At 39.7% G+C, this 17242-nt stretch overlaps 2 protein-coding genes across 2 annotated transcripts; one reads left to right on the top strand and one right to left on the bottom strand.

Moving 5' to 3' along the window:
• Window positions 1–4049: 4049 nt before the first annotated feature.
• LOC309703627 (regulator of G-protein signaling 9-binding protein) lies at window positions 4050–7206 on the top strand. The gene has a single exon (XM_082528553.1). The coding sequence runs from the start codon at window positions 4746–4748 to the stop codon at window positions 5484–5486; it is 741 nt and encodes a 246-aa protein (XP_082384679.1). The 5' UTR covers window positions 4050–4745; the 3' UTR covers window positions 5487–7206.
• Window positions 7207–10509: 3303 nt separating this feature from the next.
• nudt19 (nudix (nucleoside diphosphate linked moiety X)-type motif 19) lies at window positions 10510–14274 on the bottom strand. Its single transcript, XM_082541179.1, has 3 exons — window positions 13398–14274; window positions 11516–11723; window positions 10510–11427 (listed from the first exon to the last, which is right to left on the bottom strand). Exons 1-3 carry the CDS (start codon window positions 14151–14153, stop codon window positions 11210–11212), a joined length of 1182 nt encoding a protein of 393 aa, XP_082397305.1. The 5' UTR covers window positions 14154–14274; the 3' UTR covers window positions 10510–11209.
• Window positions 14275–17242: the final 2968 nt, after the last annotated feature.

Here is a 17242-nt window from a genome sequence, read left to right as displayed (position 1 = left end):
GCAGGGGTGTAGAGTTGGGCTTATTTTGCAGCCACAAGACGGTCAGTGAGTCAACCATGAAGTCCCTTGTGTACCAAGTATTAAAGAGTCAAATGTGTGGTCATCTCTCTGACAGCTAAAGCATTTTCAAAATTAGGTCATCTAACACGACAATTATCCCAAACAAAACATCAACTCTACAACAGAGGGACTGAAAAAGAAAACAATCAAGATGTTGTAATGGCCCAGTCAAAGTCTAGATTTCAACCTGAATGAAATGTTGTGGCAGGACCTTGAGAGGAAGAAGCAACACTGTAAAGAAGAGTGTGTCAAAATTCATCCACAATGATCTGAGAGATAAAGTTACACAGAAAGCAACTCAGTGTACTGGAGCTAAAGGTAGTTCTAAAAGCTACTGAATCATGGTGTGTACTTAGTGCATCACTGTAGCTCTTCCAGGCTAAACAAACTTGCTATATGTGTCATATTCTTTGGGATCTATATCAGTGTAAATGATCTAATGATGTACTCATAATGCATTGTTACACAAACAGAGATTTGGGGGTATTTCTTTATTTCTTCGATAATCTGTGTAAAAACAACAGTAATATCTGGAGAGTTCTATATCATTTTACTGTCCTGTGCAAACAAAAATCCTGTGGAAATCAAAAATGGAGTTTTCCATCATGTGTTGGCACTGAGAGCAATCAGACCACTGCATGTCTGACTCATCACTTGAATCTAACACAACAGCTTATCAGCAACCTTTTTACAGGAGAGGAGAAAGACAGAGAGGTAGACAGACAGAGACTATGGCCAATTTTCTAATCCTGCAAGTCCGACTTACTTTAGCGTTTCATCAGTTATTTATAAAGGTAATAAAGTCTACATTAGCCCAGTTATACGTTTATTGGGAATTCATATGGTCTTTAATCTTTGAATGAATTCCTATATTTTTAATTATTTTTTTACACTTTAAATTCAAGCTCAAAATAAATTAATGAAAGCGCATGAAATGAAAATTGAAACTGAGTTATTTGTTTAGTCTGTGTAAAAGTTAGCTCCTTAAGGAATTTCATGAGAACATGAAATAAACAACAGAAAACAACTGATTTGTAACTTTAAATGCACAAAGTGAAAGATGACATCTCAGAGCAATGAAATACCTTGGAGAAAAATAACTGAAGAGTAGTAAGAGGTGAGAGGTAGCCATGGAAACATATTCATGAAAGGAAAGACGATCCATTTGCCAAGATCATCTGACTCAACCAAGATATTTGTTATTAGTCAGAAAGTGCTGAAATGGCTACCAGCACTTTAAATATATTAAACAGTGCAGTTTACAGCAGAGCCACATATTGTAATCTTGGGATGGTGATCTGCAGGTTTTAGTACACAGTTACCTTATAAAGCATCAAATATGAGGGGCGGGCATGCATAATGTTTTTAATGAGTGATATGAGCAAAAATGGATTCAAACTAGGAATAAATTGAACAGAAGAAATCAATTCCCATGCCACAGCAGATGTCATTTTATGTGAAACGAACAATAAGCCTCTCACTCAGTTCCTCAGGCATTCACTGCACTCCAGTCCATTAGCTTTGCACTGTAGTCACTGGATCATTAGGCCCCATCCGCTTGAATAATGCAAAAAGAGCAAAGCAGGCAAATACCACTCAGCCTTATGTGCCTCTCATCTCTCAACACAGCAGGAGCCAACTAAACAACACATTATCCATCCAGTACTGTGTGCAACAACTGGCCTCCTCCCAGTGTGCAGGCAGCTGTGGTGACAACCCACAAATTATCCACTTTTACCACACTTATAAAACTGAAAAAAAAAAATGGCAAGAGAAAAACTGAATACTATTTCCGCAAACCTGTGTCTCATAATCACATCAGCGTAGCTTTAAAATCACATGGAACAACACACAAGGAGAAACAAAGTGTTTTATCTTTTTATAGGAACATATGACTGAAGGTTTAGTCAGTGTATGAAAGATCTTTTGGTATCAGGGTATCATCAGTTTGTTTTGGGTTTGCTTTCAGTGTTCATTGAACCTGATTACACATCAGGTTCAATGAACACACTCAGCTGTGACAGTCAATGGTGCAATACATGTCAACCAGATGGTAATTTTTTATTCTGTTATTTTTAGTATTGCAAAATTATGCATTTTTGATATGCTGATGAAAAGGTGGTGCAGCATCGTCAATAGTGTTTGTTTGTTTTTTAGCAGCTTTTCAAATGTATCACCCTCCACTACAATCTACACTCACCGATGTCTTTATCAGAAAAAATGTTGCTAATCTTGGGTTGGAAGCCAGTTTTACCTTCAGAACTTTCTGATTCTTTGTTCCACTGATTATGGTGTGAGAGATTTTGGTTCATATTGATATGATAGCATCACACAGTTGTTGCAGATGTCAGCTGCACATCCATGATGCATCCCAAAGGTGATTTAATGGACTGAGGTCCACTGACTGTGAGCACATTGTCATGTAAAATATATGTAAATGAAATAAAATAAAACAACTTTGATTTGATCTTTTTTTTTTTACATGTTTTTTTATCTTGCTGAAAGCAACCATTAGATGATTGGTACACTGTGATCACTAAGGGATGGACATGGTCAGCAGAAATACTCGGGTAAGTTGTTGGCATTGAAACAATGCTCAACTTGTACGAAACAGCCCAAAGTGTGCCAAAAATATCTCACACACCATTACACCACCATCAAGAGCCTGAATCACTGACACAAGGCAGGATGGATTCATGCTTTCGTGTTATTTATTCCTAAGTTCTGACTCTATCTCTGAGTGTTGCAGCAGAAATCAAATCGTCAGACCAGCCAATGTTTTTCCAGTTTTCTGTTTTCCTGCTTTGATGAGCCCACACAAATGAACCTAAATTAACCTAACCTTGCTTCCTTGTCCTTAGCTAACATGAATAGCTCCCAGTGTGCTCTGTCTGCTGCTGTAGCCTATCTGTTTCAAGGTTCAATATGTTGTGCAATCAAAGATGCTCTTCTGCAAACCTTGGTGGTAACAAGTGGTTATTTAAGTTATTGTTGTCTTCCCATCAGCCTGTAGTAGTCTGGTCATTCACCTCTGACCTCTGGTAACAAGAATGCATTTTCACCCACAGAACTGTCACTGGTTGGATAATTTCCCTTTTTTGGGTCATTCTCTGTAAACCCTAGTGATGATTATGTGGGGAAAATCTCAGTAGATCAGCAGTTTCTGAAATACTCAGTGGAACCTGTCTGACACTACAAATCATGCCACATTTAAAACCACTTAAATACCCTTTATTCTCCATTCTGGTGCTTAGTTTGAACTACAGCAATTCATCCTTACCATGTCTACACATCTAAGTGCAGTGAGTTGTTGCCATGGGATTAGTTATTATTATTAGTTATTGGCTTTACCAAGAAGTTGGAGAGTTCCTAACATAGTGATGGCAGGCATACATTACAGATTAGGGTAGATTTATCAGTGTGCTGCTAACTATTGCAGCTTAGTTGAAAGTACAGTGCATTTTTATGTTGATGGCAATATAGCCTCTGTTACACAGAGAACACAGGAAGTCTACAAGCCACATATATATACTGCAGGGCATCAGAGTTTGATTATTTTATGGCCATTGAAAGGGAACTGTGGGAACGAGAGAGAGTACCAGTGAAAGCTCTTTAGCCTAACCTCCAGCAGTGAAGATGAAGTAATAGGCAACACTGAAACAGACTGAGGATAGTTCCAAGAGGAAGAAAAGAACCATTCATTTAAACAATTCATACTAAAAGTATAGATTGTTTAACTTAAGTAAAAAATTATATAAATAACAATCTAATTTTTTTATTTATTTACTTTACATTCCTCTCTGGGTTCACCGGTCTTTATTTTTCCTCGTGCAGCCGACTGTAAGCAGGAACCCTGATGACCATGGTATTGTCAGAGAGTTAGGGTGTTTGTGATTTGACTTCCCTGCTGATAGACATCGCAGTTCTGCCCACATCATGGACAGAGCAGCCAATAGCATGAAGAATGTAAACCAAACGCCTGTGTGGAAAAAAAACCAATGGGAGTGAAGCTGTTTTGCTGCCCTGCCTCTGCCTGTCGCTGAATAGCACTGTTGTGCGTGCACATGTGACTACAGAAGGCGCTTACTGGTATTTAAAAATCATCGATCGGGTGCTGAAGTGGACAGCTCCTCATGCAGATAAAACAAACCAAAACAACAATGGCTCGCGTTGCTCCTCGCGGACGCTGAATGGCGAACCTAACTTGTCCGGCAGCGCATTTTCTTTGAACATTTATTTTAAGCTGCTGAAGAGAAAAGGCGCCGAGCTCTCTACGCAAACGGTTAGGCGGATGTTGTGACACCTGTGGCTGAATCGGGATCGCAATTTCATAAAAGGGTGGTTGGATTGTTTCACGTTCGCATCCGTCCTGCAGGAGACGGGCTGCGGAGCCGTATGATCTCGTGTTGGAAAACACAAAGGTAATCTAAAGCCTTTTAGGCTACGGAGCATTACTTTCTAAGCCACTCTCTATATCTGCTTGCACAGGAAGGAGCATGGATAGAGAGGAATTTTCTCTCACCAGCGCGTTGAGTGGATTTAGAGAGCGGCTGGTGAGCTCCCGTGGAAACTAAACCGAGGTCAGTGGCTAAAGCATTGTTCGAATAAGCGCGCTGTTTAGAGCTCCCCCTTTTTAATCATTTCATATTTTCTAAGAAGGATATAGATTTTTTTTTATATCAGTCATGGGGAAAGAGGAATGCAAAACAATGCTGGACGCTTTGAACAAAGTGACCGCCTGCTACAGGCATTTGGTCATCGCTCTTGGGAGCACTTCGGACTCGCAAAACCTGCGAGAGGAGCTGAAGAAGACCCGCAAAAAGGCCCAGGAGCTGGCGGTGGCCAACAGGACTAAACTGACTTCTTTGCTCAAAGATAAGACCATCAGCAAAGAGGATCGGGCCGAGTACGAGCGCCTGTGGGTGCTGTTCTCTAGTTGCATGGAGCTTCTTGAGGTGGACATGAAAAGGTCCTTAGAGATAGCACAGGATTTCCCCCTCAAGGTGCCCACAAGACACCTCATCCAGACAGGGATGACCGGCAGCACCACCACGGTGGCGGCCCGGGCCATGAGCGTGCAGAATATGAAGTACGAGGCGGACAGCAATATCGACACGGCAGACCTCAGAGACCTACAGGCCGAGATCACCCAGGTGAGCCAGATGATGGAAGAAATGGAGATGAAGGTGCAGGTGGCGCCGTGGGCCGTGGAGGCGAAGCAGGAGGCAGGCGCTGAGCTCAAGTCCAACATGAGTGTAGGGAATTCCTCAGTGGGTGTCATCTCGATCTGCGAAGAAGAGCCCAAAGAAGAAGAAGGTGGCGGAGGGAGCAGGGAGACTGGTTTTGCGTCAATCTGCGCGGTGATTGGATTCTTTGTCATCGTTATAGTCGCCTTGGTTCTAGGCTATTTGGTCGTCAATATGTGAACTGTCTAACCAAAAGCCCACCCTGATGGACATCCTGTGAAGCTGCCCAGGGAGCGGTAAGACTCTGCAGGCCCATAAGAAAGAGAAAGAGCGTCTTTTTGGGCTTGAAAAATAATGTGGACACAGAAAAGTTATTAAGCTTTCCTTGATTTGTGAATGTATTTGGCAGAGACGAGAAATTGCACTAGATAAGCTAAAATGTACTAGAACAATATAGCCAAAGTGTGAAAATAATGGGAGTGAGGTAGAAAAAGTATGTTTGGGGGGAGGGCCAGTGGACCATTTATTTTTGGAAGAGGGTGGGAAAAAAGGTCATAAAATTACGTGACAGAGTCTAGCCATCAGGATGATATAAACAACACGTAATCCAAGTGGATTAGTGGAAAAGCTCAAGCAGAAATGTAGCCTACGGTTAACTATTCTCATGATGTTCTGTGGATTGATGCTTTGCATCCAGAAAAGTTAAATCTGCTCAAACAAACAGGGGGGCATCTAAAAAATGGTTGTCTTATTGAAACTATAGTGGAAGCCAGCACAGTTAATCTCTGCTCGTCAAACCACACTGGTCGGATGTTATCAAATCTGCACTCTTCTACACTCCTTTCAGCACCGTTTTAATGCGTCATAATAATCTGTATAGCCAGATTGCAATAGGCCTGCATCTTACTTTACCGCATCAAATCACAATGTGCTTGATGAGAGCCTTGGGACCGAAGAGATGTTCACAGTCTTTTAATAACGCACCCATTCACTGTAAGCCTGCTCATGTTCCTTTTCAGGGTTTTCTTGCACAGTGTTGAATGTACATTGCAACATGAATAGAAGGTTTGTATATACTGCTGTTTCAGAAAATGTACATACGATCAAGTATATTTATTATAATAAAACTTCGAAACACACTTGAAAATGTGCTTGCAGTTTGATAGGTGCTTTACAAACATGACCAGGCATGCTTGTAAGGTCACTTTGTCTGAAGGTGTGGTAAGTTGTGTACCAGTCCGGGCCTAGTTTGTAATCACTGCAAACCTAAGCTAGAGATCTATACATCTAACACACATAGAGATGTTTTAAGAAGGGAATTAACCACTTAACCACCTTAGGTTTAAAATAGTACTTAATTTAAATGGAAAGTAGACTATGCTTAAATCCCTAATAGTTTTACATCTAAGAGCCTTTAAGGGTATTCCTGGACTGGCATCCAGTTGAACTGGAAGCAGTCAGAGTCAAAGTTTCCACCCATGTGGTTGTTAGTTAAGGGTAGATGCACACTAAGACAGTTTTCTTTAGCCCAACATGAATATAAATGCAAGTTAGTTATTAATTTGCAGAACAGAAACGAGTGCTGCTCCAGAAATATTTTCAAGTCACATGCTTTAGTACATTGGGCTAAAAACAAAAACCTTAACATATAGAGAGATAATGCATCTAATGCTTGTCAAACCACCCTAAAATTCATAAAATAGAATTATGCAAAGGATTGAAAACATCTTCCACTTTTTTTAACTCCACAAAAGTTTGACAAAAAATGTAAAAAGTCAAAAAGACAAAAGTGCACTTAAAAAATAAAGATAGCAAAATTGTTGGTATAAGCATGCATGTAGATATTTTCAGAAATGTATATGTGGGTGAAAAATAATAATGGTCATTGAAACTTTGTCATAATCTGGGTTTGAAATCACAGTAACTTGTACTTTGATACCTCCAGGCTAAAATATCCAGGTATCACAAAACTTCATTTCTTACATAGCCATAATGTCTATGTAAGTGAAATAGAAAACCAGATTTATGCACAAACTCATTGCATTTTTGTGTCAGAGTGTTTGTGTGTTATCATTATTATTCATTTAAAAAAACATGCCACTTCATGTAAGTAGGTGTCTGAGTTTCTTTCCCCAACAGGCCACCGTGTTCATCCTGTGAGTTTCCTCATCTTCATTGCAAGTTGGTTAACTTATGTTCACTAAACGCTCATTGATTTCATAAGTGAAACAACAAACAGTCATGGAAGTAATGACTCTGGTCATCAGTCAAATCAGAAGGAGGTCCATTTAGATTGACAAAAGAGCCAATTTAACTAAAAACAATAATTCAAGATAAATATTTACACTTGTATCATTAAAATAACAGTTTGATGCAAATTCTAATGAAAAGACTGTTTAAATGCTGGCACCTGAAAAGCTGCACATCACATGAGCCCTGAAAGGACCCTAATGATCAGCTTCTTCACTATTAAGGAGGTCCTCTTGTACTAATTGTATATGGTAAGTGGACCCATGGCATTTGAAGTCAATTGAGTCTTAGGCTGAATGTAGTTATCTCACATGTTTAAATGCAATTACAGTACATCCACATTCCTGTTCGAAGCAGAGGCTCCTTCCTTTACATATATATATATGTGTGTGTATATATATATATGAACTATATGTAAAACATTGTAAAGGTATTCAAGTTTCAGATTCATTTCCTGTTTCCAGGAAATGAATCTCTCTCTCTTCTCCACCTCTCAATACAGAAATTCTGTGGAGAAACATTTAAAAAAGAAACTAGTATAATAGAGTAAACAAAGTAGATAAAATGCAAGATATTTAATCTTCTAACAAAAAAGCTGAAAGCATTCTTTGGCAAGACTTCGATGTGTGAAAATCAGTGGCATGCTCTACTCACATCTGATTCACAGTAGGCTTTCTGACATCTTGTTTATCGTTGCTGTCATTTCACAGAGGCACTATGCTCTTCTAACAGTGAGTCACGGACCTTGAATCTCTCGAAACTTATGACAGATTTACATTGTCATCCGGAAATCTAAAAATATAAAAGCGATTAATTAAACATGAGGATGAGAGGGAGGAGATTTAAGTAGAGAATGAGATGAAGCATCCTCAAATGCTGCCCTTTAAAATTTGTTCCACTCACTTCCAGAGGAAGAGGAGCATTTATGCAACATGCAACTCAGAGACTGTTTCATGTGTCTTTTAAATTGCTTTTTAAAAAATTTCAGTTATGCAAGATGTTCCTGAAAATAGCCACAGCATCAAATATTTAGAGTGCTCCATCACTCACCTTTACAGGTGAGTAAATCAGGTTTCTCAACAGCTGTTTGGAGGTATTTTATTTTAACATATGCACAACAAAACCATGTATTTGCTTAATTCGCTCGCTTGGAAACAAGCACACTAAGCAGACTGGTTCACAAAGAGGTGAGCTACACACTTGGCAGACACAGACCACTGCATCATCACTTCATCTGGACTTAGATGGTGGGTTTTCAAGGCTGTGAGTTGCCATAGAAACCCTTAACATACTCCGCAAACAGCACAGAAGGTTCAGCAGCGTTATTTCAACTCACCCGCTTTCTGCCACCACCATCCTACACACACGGCACTCTGAAGCAGTAAGAGATGAGGTGTGAGGACAGGGGAGGGCAAAAGGGGACAGAAGCTCTGCATCTTTTATCAAGCTGACAGGTAAAATATGTCAGAAAGATGAAAACCAGACTGAGGGCTGCTGACTCGCTTCAGTGTGTGTCTTCATTTTTTTTTTCTGGGAGAAATGTTTTCGTCAGATCAGAGTGACATTAAAGTACTTTTTCTGATGAACACAGGTGACATTATGACAGCATATTTGGATCTATCTCTTGTGCTGGTTCAGCCTCTTCCCACTTGTTCTAGTCGTCTCAGCAGTCCAGCAGACGGTGGTCTGTCACATTTAAAGTGCACTTTGTGTTTTTGAGAGCCGATACCAAAAACAGTTATGAAAAAAAAATCCTGTCTTAAAATACTGTACTGGAGAAATGTGTGAGACAAGGCTATGGGTACGTTGAGCCACCACCAGTTTTCCGGCCCGAAAAACAGGTGGTTTTTCCGTTCTTTGTTACTACAGAAGAAAGAACATTATAAATAAAGTTGTAATATACTTTATTTACATTTTGAGTGTGAATTAGTGAAAGTGTACCTCTGAATTGCACCTTTTCTAAAAAGGTGACTGGTGCATAATGTACTGGAACTCTCGGGGTGAATTCAACCATTGGCCTCTTTTATCTGAAATTAATTTTGTATCTGTACAAAGCTTGTTGTTATGTCAAATATACAGTTAAGTGAACACTGAAAGCTAAAAGAAAAAAATCTTTGGATGCTCATGTTCCACAAGAAACAAAATTTGTCATGTCTTGGATTTCATGACAAATCATATCCAGACTTTTACTTTAAAACCTGGTTAATATGAACTGTTTTCTCAGATAGTTTAACAAACTACCTCACACCACCCTCATGGAGCCTGTGTCTGGCTGTTTGATAAGAAAAACATGCATGAGTAGCCCTTTTGAAGTCTATTTGAAAGAGCAGAACAAACACTTCCAGAGCTCTGGTAGTGTTTCTTTCTCATACAAACAAGCAGATACTAATCCTGCTGCTGGATTGATGCTCTTCCACACTTTTGATGGTGATAGTTGGGAGATACAGGAAACATTTTTTAGACAGTATAAACAGGTATGCCATCCTGGAGGAGCTGGGCTACCTGTGCAAAAGGAATGTGCTTCAGGTACTGTTTCATGCTGCCAGTATTGACAAGAATGGTACTGAAAAATTACAGCAAAGGAGAGGAAGCACTGCATGTGTTATCACGTTGATTTGCACCAAAATGGATGAAACTGATTTACAGCAGTCTATGTTCCCTACAATATGCCTGAAACTTACCTGACTTTGTGTTATACTGTGATGATTGAACTGAATTGAGAGCCTTAATTTTAATAGGACAAACCATTTGGCTCATTACTTATGTCCATCACAAATAATCATAAGATATAGCACAAAAAGGCAGGTTAAAGCAGCGTTATTGAAAGGTTAATATGAATAATGATCAAATATGCTCAATAATAAATTCATTTATACTGGCAAAAATCCTGCGTGGCCCATTTTGCACAAAGTATTTCTCACAGGGCTTCAATTTGTCCTGAAGGACACTGTTCTGGAAAACTTCTACTTATGCATCCTCCACACAAGGACAACCATGAACACACACAAGACACTTGTGTTTTTCAGCAGCCTTTATGTTTAAATTAATCAGATTTAACAAATTTCATTAACAGCATTGCTGTAATCAACCTATATTTCCAGTAATAAGCACAACTGATCAAACACAGCCTTCAGCTTTCACTACAACTGCGACAAAGTTTGAGGATACTCTGGTCCTCTGTATAGTCATGAAGAACATGTCTTTGGATTGCAATAACTATATATACATTTTTATTGGAACAAAAATCTGACCTCTTAATGCATCTGTGTCTGTGCAGGCAGGTCCGTGCAAATAAAAAGTTGTCTAATCTTTAAACTGCATATACAATTTTTGAAGTTGCTTTTTGTCCTGACGTAAAAACTAACTACACACTGTAAAAACAGACACGATTACTGCCATTATTTAAATGAGCTGTCTGGCAGGTCCTGCAAAGTTTGGCCTGAGCTGAAGACTGAATGTTCTTTCTCTTCTGTCCATGTTTGTCTTCTTCTTCTCTTCCAGCTTCATGTACTAGGAATTTCTACCCAAAACAAGCCAATCTGAAACACATTAACTCTCAAAGTGCTGCAAAATTTCTCATTTAAATTAACATAATAAAATATACAGTGATGAGAGCAACATGACTGAGACCGATATAAAAATATGACTGTAAATTTGCCTGGTTTTGTGACTTTTTATTTCATAGGCACAGGAGGACAAGGATCACAGGGTTGTCAAAGCTGACTTTTTGAGTCATGTGACACTGCTGAATGTGCAACAGGGAGGACGTGCTTGTATTTTGGAGTGATGGTGATCTGTACCCTTAAAGTGTATGGATCTGATATGACAACACGGTGGAGCGGGGAAGCATCCTGATGATCCTTTGATTGAGGGGCTGTGTTTTTTGCAGCTTCAGAGTCTCTTGGGCTGTCCACTGGATAAAGTTTATCACCTGGATGAGTAAGTAGTCCAAGAGAGAGAGAGGAAAGATTAAACATAGATAGGTGTAAATCATTAAATGATAATGATAAAATCTGCACCTGGCAGCAGCGATATATGATGTTCATCATTTGATACAACAACGGGCATCCACTGCTCGCAGCCCGCTGTGGCACGCTGGCTGGCGAAGTTGTGGAGATCATTTAGTAGAGGGAAGTGGCACAGGCGGCTGAGTTCATAGAACTGTGGAGGCGCAATCCACAACTCCTGTGCCTGGTAGCTCTGCAAGATCTCTGAGGGTGTGGACCACTGAAACACACAGATGGGGTTAGTGTTTTAGAACTGCAACACTGTGATCTTACCTTTGATTTGGTACACAATATCAATCAGCTGGTACAAAGACACCCGAAAGAGCTAGTGTTATTTACCCACTGAAACTAATTTTACCACATTTTCTGTGTAATTTCAGCTGCAAAACCCCATTTTTGAATTACTCACGCTGACTTATCCTTGTGTAACCAGTGGCCCCTGGAAGATTTTAATGATTGGTAGAGGAATTGTATAAAGAAGTTCAGTGTCAGGTGATATCAGTTCTTATCGTGGGAGGTCAGAGAAGATGCTAGCTTCACAGTGTGATTTTCTGAGATCACACTTTTTTTTTATGAGGAACATTATTTAAGAGGCAAGTTGACTGCACTGGGAAAATTTAAAAAGGAGCAAGTATCAAACCACTTCTTAGGTCTATGACATTTTCCAACTGTGCTTCTTTAAAAAAAACAAAAACGAACTCTGTGTCGTAAAACAGAAATCATGATTGTCAAGAAACTGATTCACAAGGCGGTAAGCATCACTATCAAGAATTTGGAGGTGTTTCCGTTAGTGAGGGACAGGAGGTCACTGAACAAACTGCTCTCCACCACAGACAATCTCACCCACTCCACTCCGCACTACTGAGGCAGCAGAGCTCCTTCAGACTGATTCAAACACACTGCCATAAAGAATGATTGTGGAAATCAATCCTATATTTCTCTATAAAACTGTACAATAAGGTTTTGTTCTGTCACAGGTGAACATACCTGTCAGGAATAAGATCTAAAACACACATTTTTGTATTATACCCTTTCATGTTTACTTTTATTAATTTTTTTGTAAATGCAATTTACACTATTCTCTTGCATTCGCTTCAGTTTTACTCTTTGTTTGTTATCATTGTAGTCTATGTAAATTTTTGCACTATTTAACAGTATAATTCCCTTACTGTGCACCTGTGGCACTTATACATTCATTTGGTTGTTTATTTACTGCAGACTGTGCTGTTTTTATTCCTTATCCCACTGCTGTAACACAATCATTTCCTTTCTGGGATCAATAAAGTATTTAGCAGTGATTACTGAAAGGTCTTAATTTTGTTCTCCGAATTCATTTCCTGTTACATTTGGAGCATTTCTTTGCTTTACTTTGTCCCCTGGCATTGCATGGGCTGTGGACAAAAAGATCTGCAGGTCTGTCTAATAAGAATAAATTGACATCTCTTGTTTTCTGTAAGCTATAAGCAAAAGGTTGATAGAGGCTGTGTCCTACCACACCAGGCAAGACCCTCGGTGCAAGTTGTGCAAAGATGCTCCTGAGATGACCACATAACAGCAGCGTGCAAGATGCTAGCAGGCAGGGGATACATGGAACCCTATAACCAAGTGCCTGGCATAGTATACAGGGACATCTGTGCTGAGTATGGCTATACTATATCTTTGCTAAATAATATGGCCATACCAAGAGATAGAAAAATCAGAAAGGAGCCACCCCTCAGTGGCTGTAGCTCAGGAGTCAGTTGCTCTACCAGATCCCAGATTTTAGTTGGGATACTGTTGGATTATATGACTGACCCCCTTTTTAATGAATTGGTAAGCAGGTTTTGATGGTCACGTGTGCGTTTCATGCGTCTATAAAGAATATAAATTAATCTGGCTGGATATATGTAATCACCTGAAAACGCTCAATTTCCTTATCATCTTGTAGCGTATGCGGAATCTCCTGCAAGCAGCAGATGAAGAAAGCTGTGTCAAATCTCGTCGTCCCATATCGGCCTGCTGGAGTCAGCCAGTTGCTCCACTCATGTAAAGCCCAGATGTTAGGCAACACTTGCAGCTCTCTACACATCCTGATAAAGTTGGAGGGGTTCTGGTTAACCAGAGCCCTCCACTTGGTGAGCTCACTGCTGCACAGATCATTCACCCCGTAGCGCTCAATGTAACCAAAGTCCTTTATGCTTTTTAACATTTTTTTCTCCTCTGTTTTGGGAGCAACCAGAAGTACGCCAGATTCCTCAAATGTTTCCCTCAACGCGCAGATCCGGAGGGCGACTTCTCCCGGGATGGGAGAGCCTAGTTTCAGTCGGTCTGTAGCAAAGATTGGAGGTCTGGTCTCCAGAGGCTGTTTGACACTTCTTAACCCGAAAGTCAGGGAGTTAGTGAAAGATCTGAAAATGTCCAGCCACTCACTGGAAAAATCCGATGCGTCCACCACTCCCCCAGGAAACACATAAGCATTGGGCATGAATCCGCTTTTACCGCTTCTTTTAAGCAGCAAAACGTCGTAATCAAAGAGGGACCTGTGGGGCAGATGTGACTGTCCAGAGTCGCTTTCCCCTGTCAGCGGTGCTCTCGGGGTGAAACCACGCCCGCGTCCTGCGGCTAAAATCAGAGTGGCCGCCTCTTTCCAGTGCTTCAGTGTCGTGTTCATCCTAAACCAGCAGCGGTTTCATTCAGTCTAAAAAGTTTCAGCCTCTGACCTCTGTACTTTCACCGTCAGCTGGCTGGTAGCTTTGTTTTGGTGGAAGTCACATGATTCGGGGAACTGGGGACAGAAGCCGTTATCGCCATCTACAGGCTGGAAGATCAACAATAACACGATCCTTAAATACAATTTATAACAGTTTTTCAGCATCTATCTATCTATCTATCTATCTATCTATCTATCTATCTATCTATCTATCTATCTATCTATCTATCTATCTATCTATCTATCTATCTATCTATCTATCTATCTATCTATCTATCTATCTATCTATCTATCTATCTATCTCAGTTATAATGATGTGTCGTGGTTACTTTGCTGTAAAACGAAAAAAAAGTCTTTTAATTAAAGGCAGCTAAATTGCAAAATGTAACATGATTTTAAATAGAAGTAAATATGTAATTACAATATGTAATGTTACATGTAATGCCCTAAATCTGATTTTTTTAGGCTTTAATACAGCAGTTTTATTCCATTTTACTTATTTAGTAATTATTAAGCTTTTATTGAATTGTGTAGCTTCAATGTTTTTTAAACTATATATATCTGTAAATATTTGTTTTCAACATAGCTCTACCCATGAATCATATATTGGTAACTTTCCTGTCCTGGGTTTGCAACATAAAAATGAAAAAGCCAATAACACTCTAGAGTTGAAACTTTGATTTTCCAAGTATTTCAGTAAAGGCTTATGGGAGTAAGGGACTGTTTCTGGAGTTTCAGTGAATGAAAGTGTCTGCCAATCTGTCAAACTGAAAGTTCTCACTGCAGTAAATACTCTTACTTTCTCACAAACTGTTCTAAATTTTGTTGGTGAAAACTCACTCAGTCAGATCCTAAACCCCCTCCCCCTTGTATTTGTCTGAAACGTGGTCATAAGTTCTGGGTCTCAGGGTTACTGAGTTCATATGCCAGTGTGTTTTTGTGTTAGCAGATTATAACTGTGTCTGCGGCAAAGGTTCAAATTCTCCTTAAAGCGTTTTAAACATTTCCTTTGTATTCGGTAGGTACTCCAAAAGCTGCAAGAACTAGAGGAAGCCAGTGTTTGAAGTTAAAATAAAATCCTGGTTACATTCCCTCTTGGTGCCCACTCTTTTATGTGGTCTTTTTTTTTTTTTTTTTTTTTGCAGATGCAAACATAGTTGTCTCTCTAGTTTTTCCCTCTTGATTAATTCCCTCACTTCCATTCTGATAGTTTCAGCAATCTTCCTCAAGGAATTTATTCAGTCCTTTTATTGAAGATATTATTGCTTAGATATTAAACATGATTGAGACGAGGATTTTTATTCTCTCACTGATAAATTCAAAATTTTTCACAAAAAGTAGCCCACAATGCAAATCTCAGTTGTTCTTGGGTTTCTTTAGATCATGGCACACTGTAAAATGTAATATTGTGTTTAATTAAAAATATTAAATGGGCTGAACTCAATTTTTATCAATTTGTTATTAGAACTCGATTTAAATAAGTTACCAGTACTTTTTATGCAAAAATGCTGATAAACTCAATTTATTTGAGTTGTCTAAACTTAGAAAAACTAAGTAAGCTGGAAGTTTTGCTTCTCAGGGCGGAAGGATGAAAAATGTGTTTTGAAAATGCCACATGACTACCTCCTCCTCCCTCTCGGATCAGTCCACATGTTCATGGTGCCAGCATTTGTTATGGGATATGTTGAGCAAACCTGGAGAAGCGTCAGCTCAAGAGATTATTGTCATTGCTGTGAATCTTTACCTGATACACTGACTTGGTGAGTAAATGTTTACTGTTGAGCTAGTTAATAGGTATGCCCTCGTTGTCATCTGTTGTGATTTTATTTTGAAAGGATGCTTCCTGTTATTCTGCAGAGTGCACGCGAGAGTTCAATAATAAAAACTAAGTGTTGTTCCGGTGAAAAGCCGATGCCCCACGTGTGATTATTCCTCCGTCTAGACAATATAAGTATCTTCAATATTCATGCAGATTCCGCCGGAAGACCCGTCTCTGCTAACATTTACTCTTATTCAAACTGATTTTGCGGCTTCTCTTAGTTTAGCACCAGGTTTATAATCTTGCTAGCTAGTTAGTGTTAGCCTAGCGTTGCTGCTGCCGCTGGGGTCATGTTACTTAAAAATTAACACAACAGCCTTAAAAACCTTACATAAAACTGTGTCGGTGAAATTTTCTGTTGATTGTTTGAAATAAAAAAAAGTGAGATAAGAGCCCAGACAAAATTCTTTGGGAGGTGCAGCTGTTAGGGGTGGGGGTATTTTCAATCCATAGCCATAACCAACTAACTAACTAACTAACTAACTAACTAACTATATATCATGTTTAACCTGAGTAGCAAAAGAGTGCAGGGGGGTTGAAAAGAATAGCCAGAAGTTAGCTGTGCTCCCGGACTCTATCGAGCCTTGACCTCCCGGTCAGCTGCTGGTGGATAACAGAGCTCTCCGAAAACGTGGAAGCACTTTTGCAAATATGTGATATTTTGATAAATGAAGTAGATATTTCAGCATTACACATAAAAAATGTTTTAAGAAAGCAATTAAGTTCATGTTCCAAAAAATATGATTGTTTGCTTGCAGGACACCAGGAGAGATGAGTCCTCCGTCACAGATAGTGTGGTCAGTGAAGATGGTCGCCTGCAGGTTCAAGCTCATTGCATCTCCAACCCACATCCACTGCCACTGTACTTAAGGGAAGTTAAAGACTTTCTTCTAACGGCGCTTGAGGGTTCCTCACGGCGCCAGAATATTAGAATATCGGGTATTAGAGAAGGATCCGAAGGCAGTAATATTGAGGATTACGTGAAGAATCTGTTGTCTGAAGCTCTGGACATTGAGATGGGAGATTACTACGAAATAGATAGAATCCATCGAGTGGGGCCAGCTTTTCCGAAGCCCACTGCGGACTCCAGACCGAGACACATTATTGTTCGCTTCCTACGGGATAAAGCCAAGATGTCCGTGCTGGCGGCTGCCAGAAAAAAGGGGCAGATCGTTTGGAAAGGCATGAGAGTTCTTTTTTTCCAGGATTATGCTCAGGAGGTACAAGAAAA

Source organism: Aulonocara stuartgranti, assembly GCF_965226115.1.
Source record: "Aulonocara stuartgranti genome assembly, chromosome: 1".
Lineage (NCBI taxonomy): Eukaryota > Metazoa > Chordata > Actinopteri > Cichliformes > Cichlidae > Aulonocara > Aulonocara stuartgranti.
This window is presented reverse-complemented; position numbering and strand designations above follow the sequence as displayed.

Bases quoted from the DNA above. Each gene is read 5' to 3' on its own strand.
- LOC309703627 (XM_082528553.1), top strand. From the start codon at position 4,746: ATGGGGAAAGAGGAATGCAAAACAATGCTGGACGCTTTGAACAAAGTG.
- nudt19 (XM_082541179.1), bottom strand. From the start codon at position 14,153: ATGAACACGACACTGAAGCACTGGAAAGAGGCGGCCACTCTGATTTTA. The intron at 11,724-13,397 runs GTGATTACATAT...TGTGTGTTTCAG, and splicing joins AGGAAATTGAGCGTTTTCAG to TGGTCCACACCCTCAGAGAT. The intron at 11,428-11,515 runs GTGCAGATTTTA...TTACTCATCCAG, and splicing joins TCATATATCGCTGCTGCCAG to GTGATAAACTTTATCCAGTG.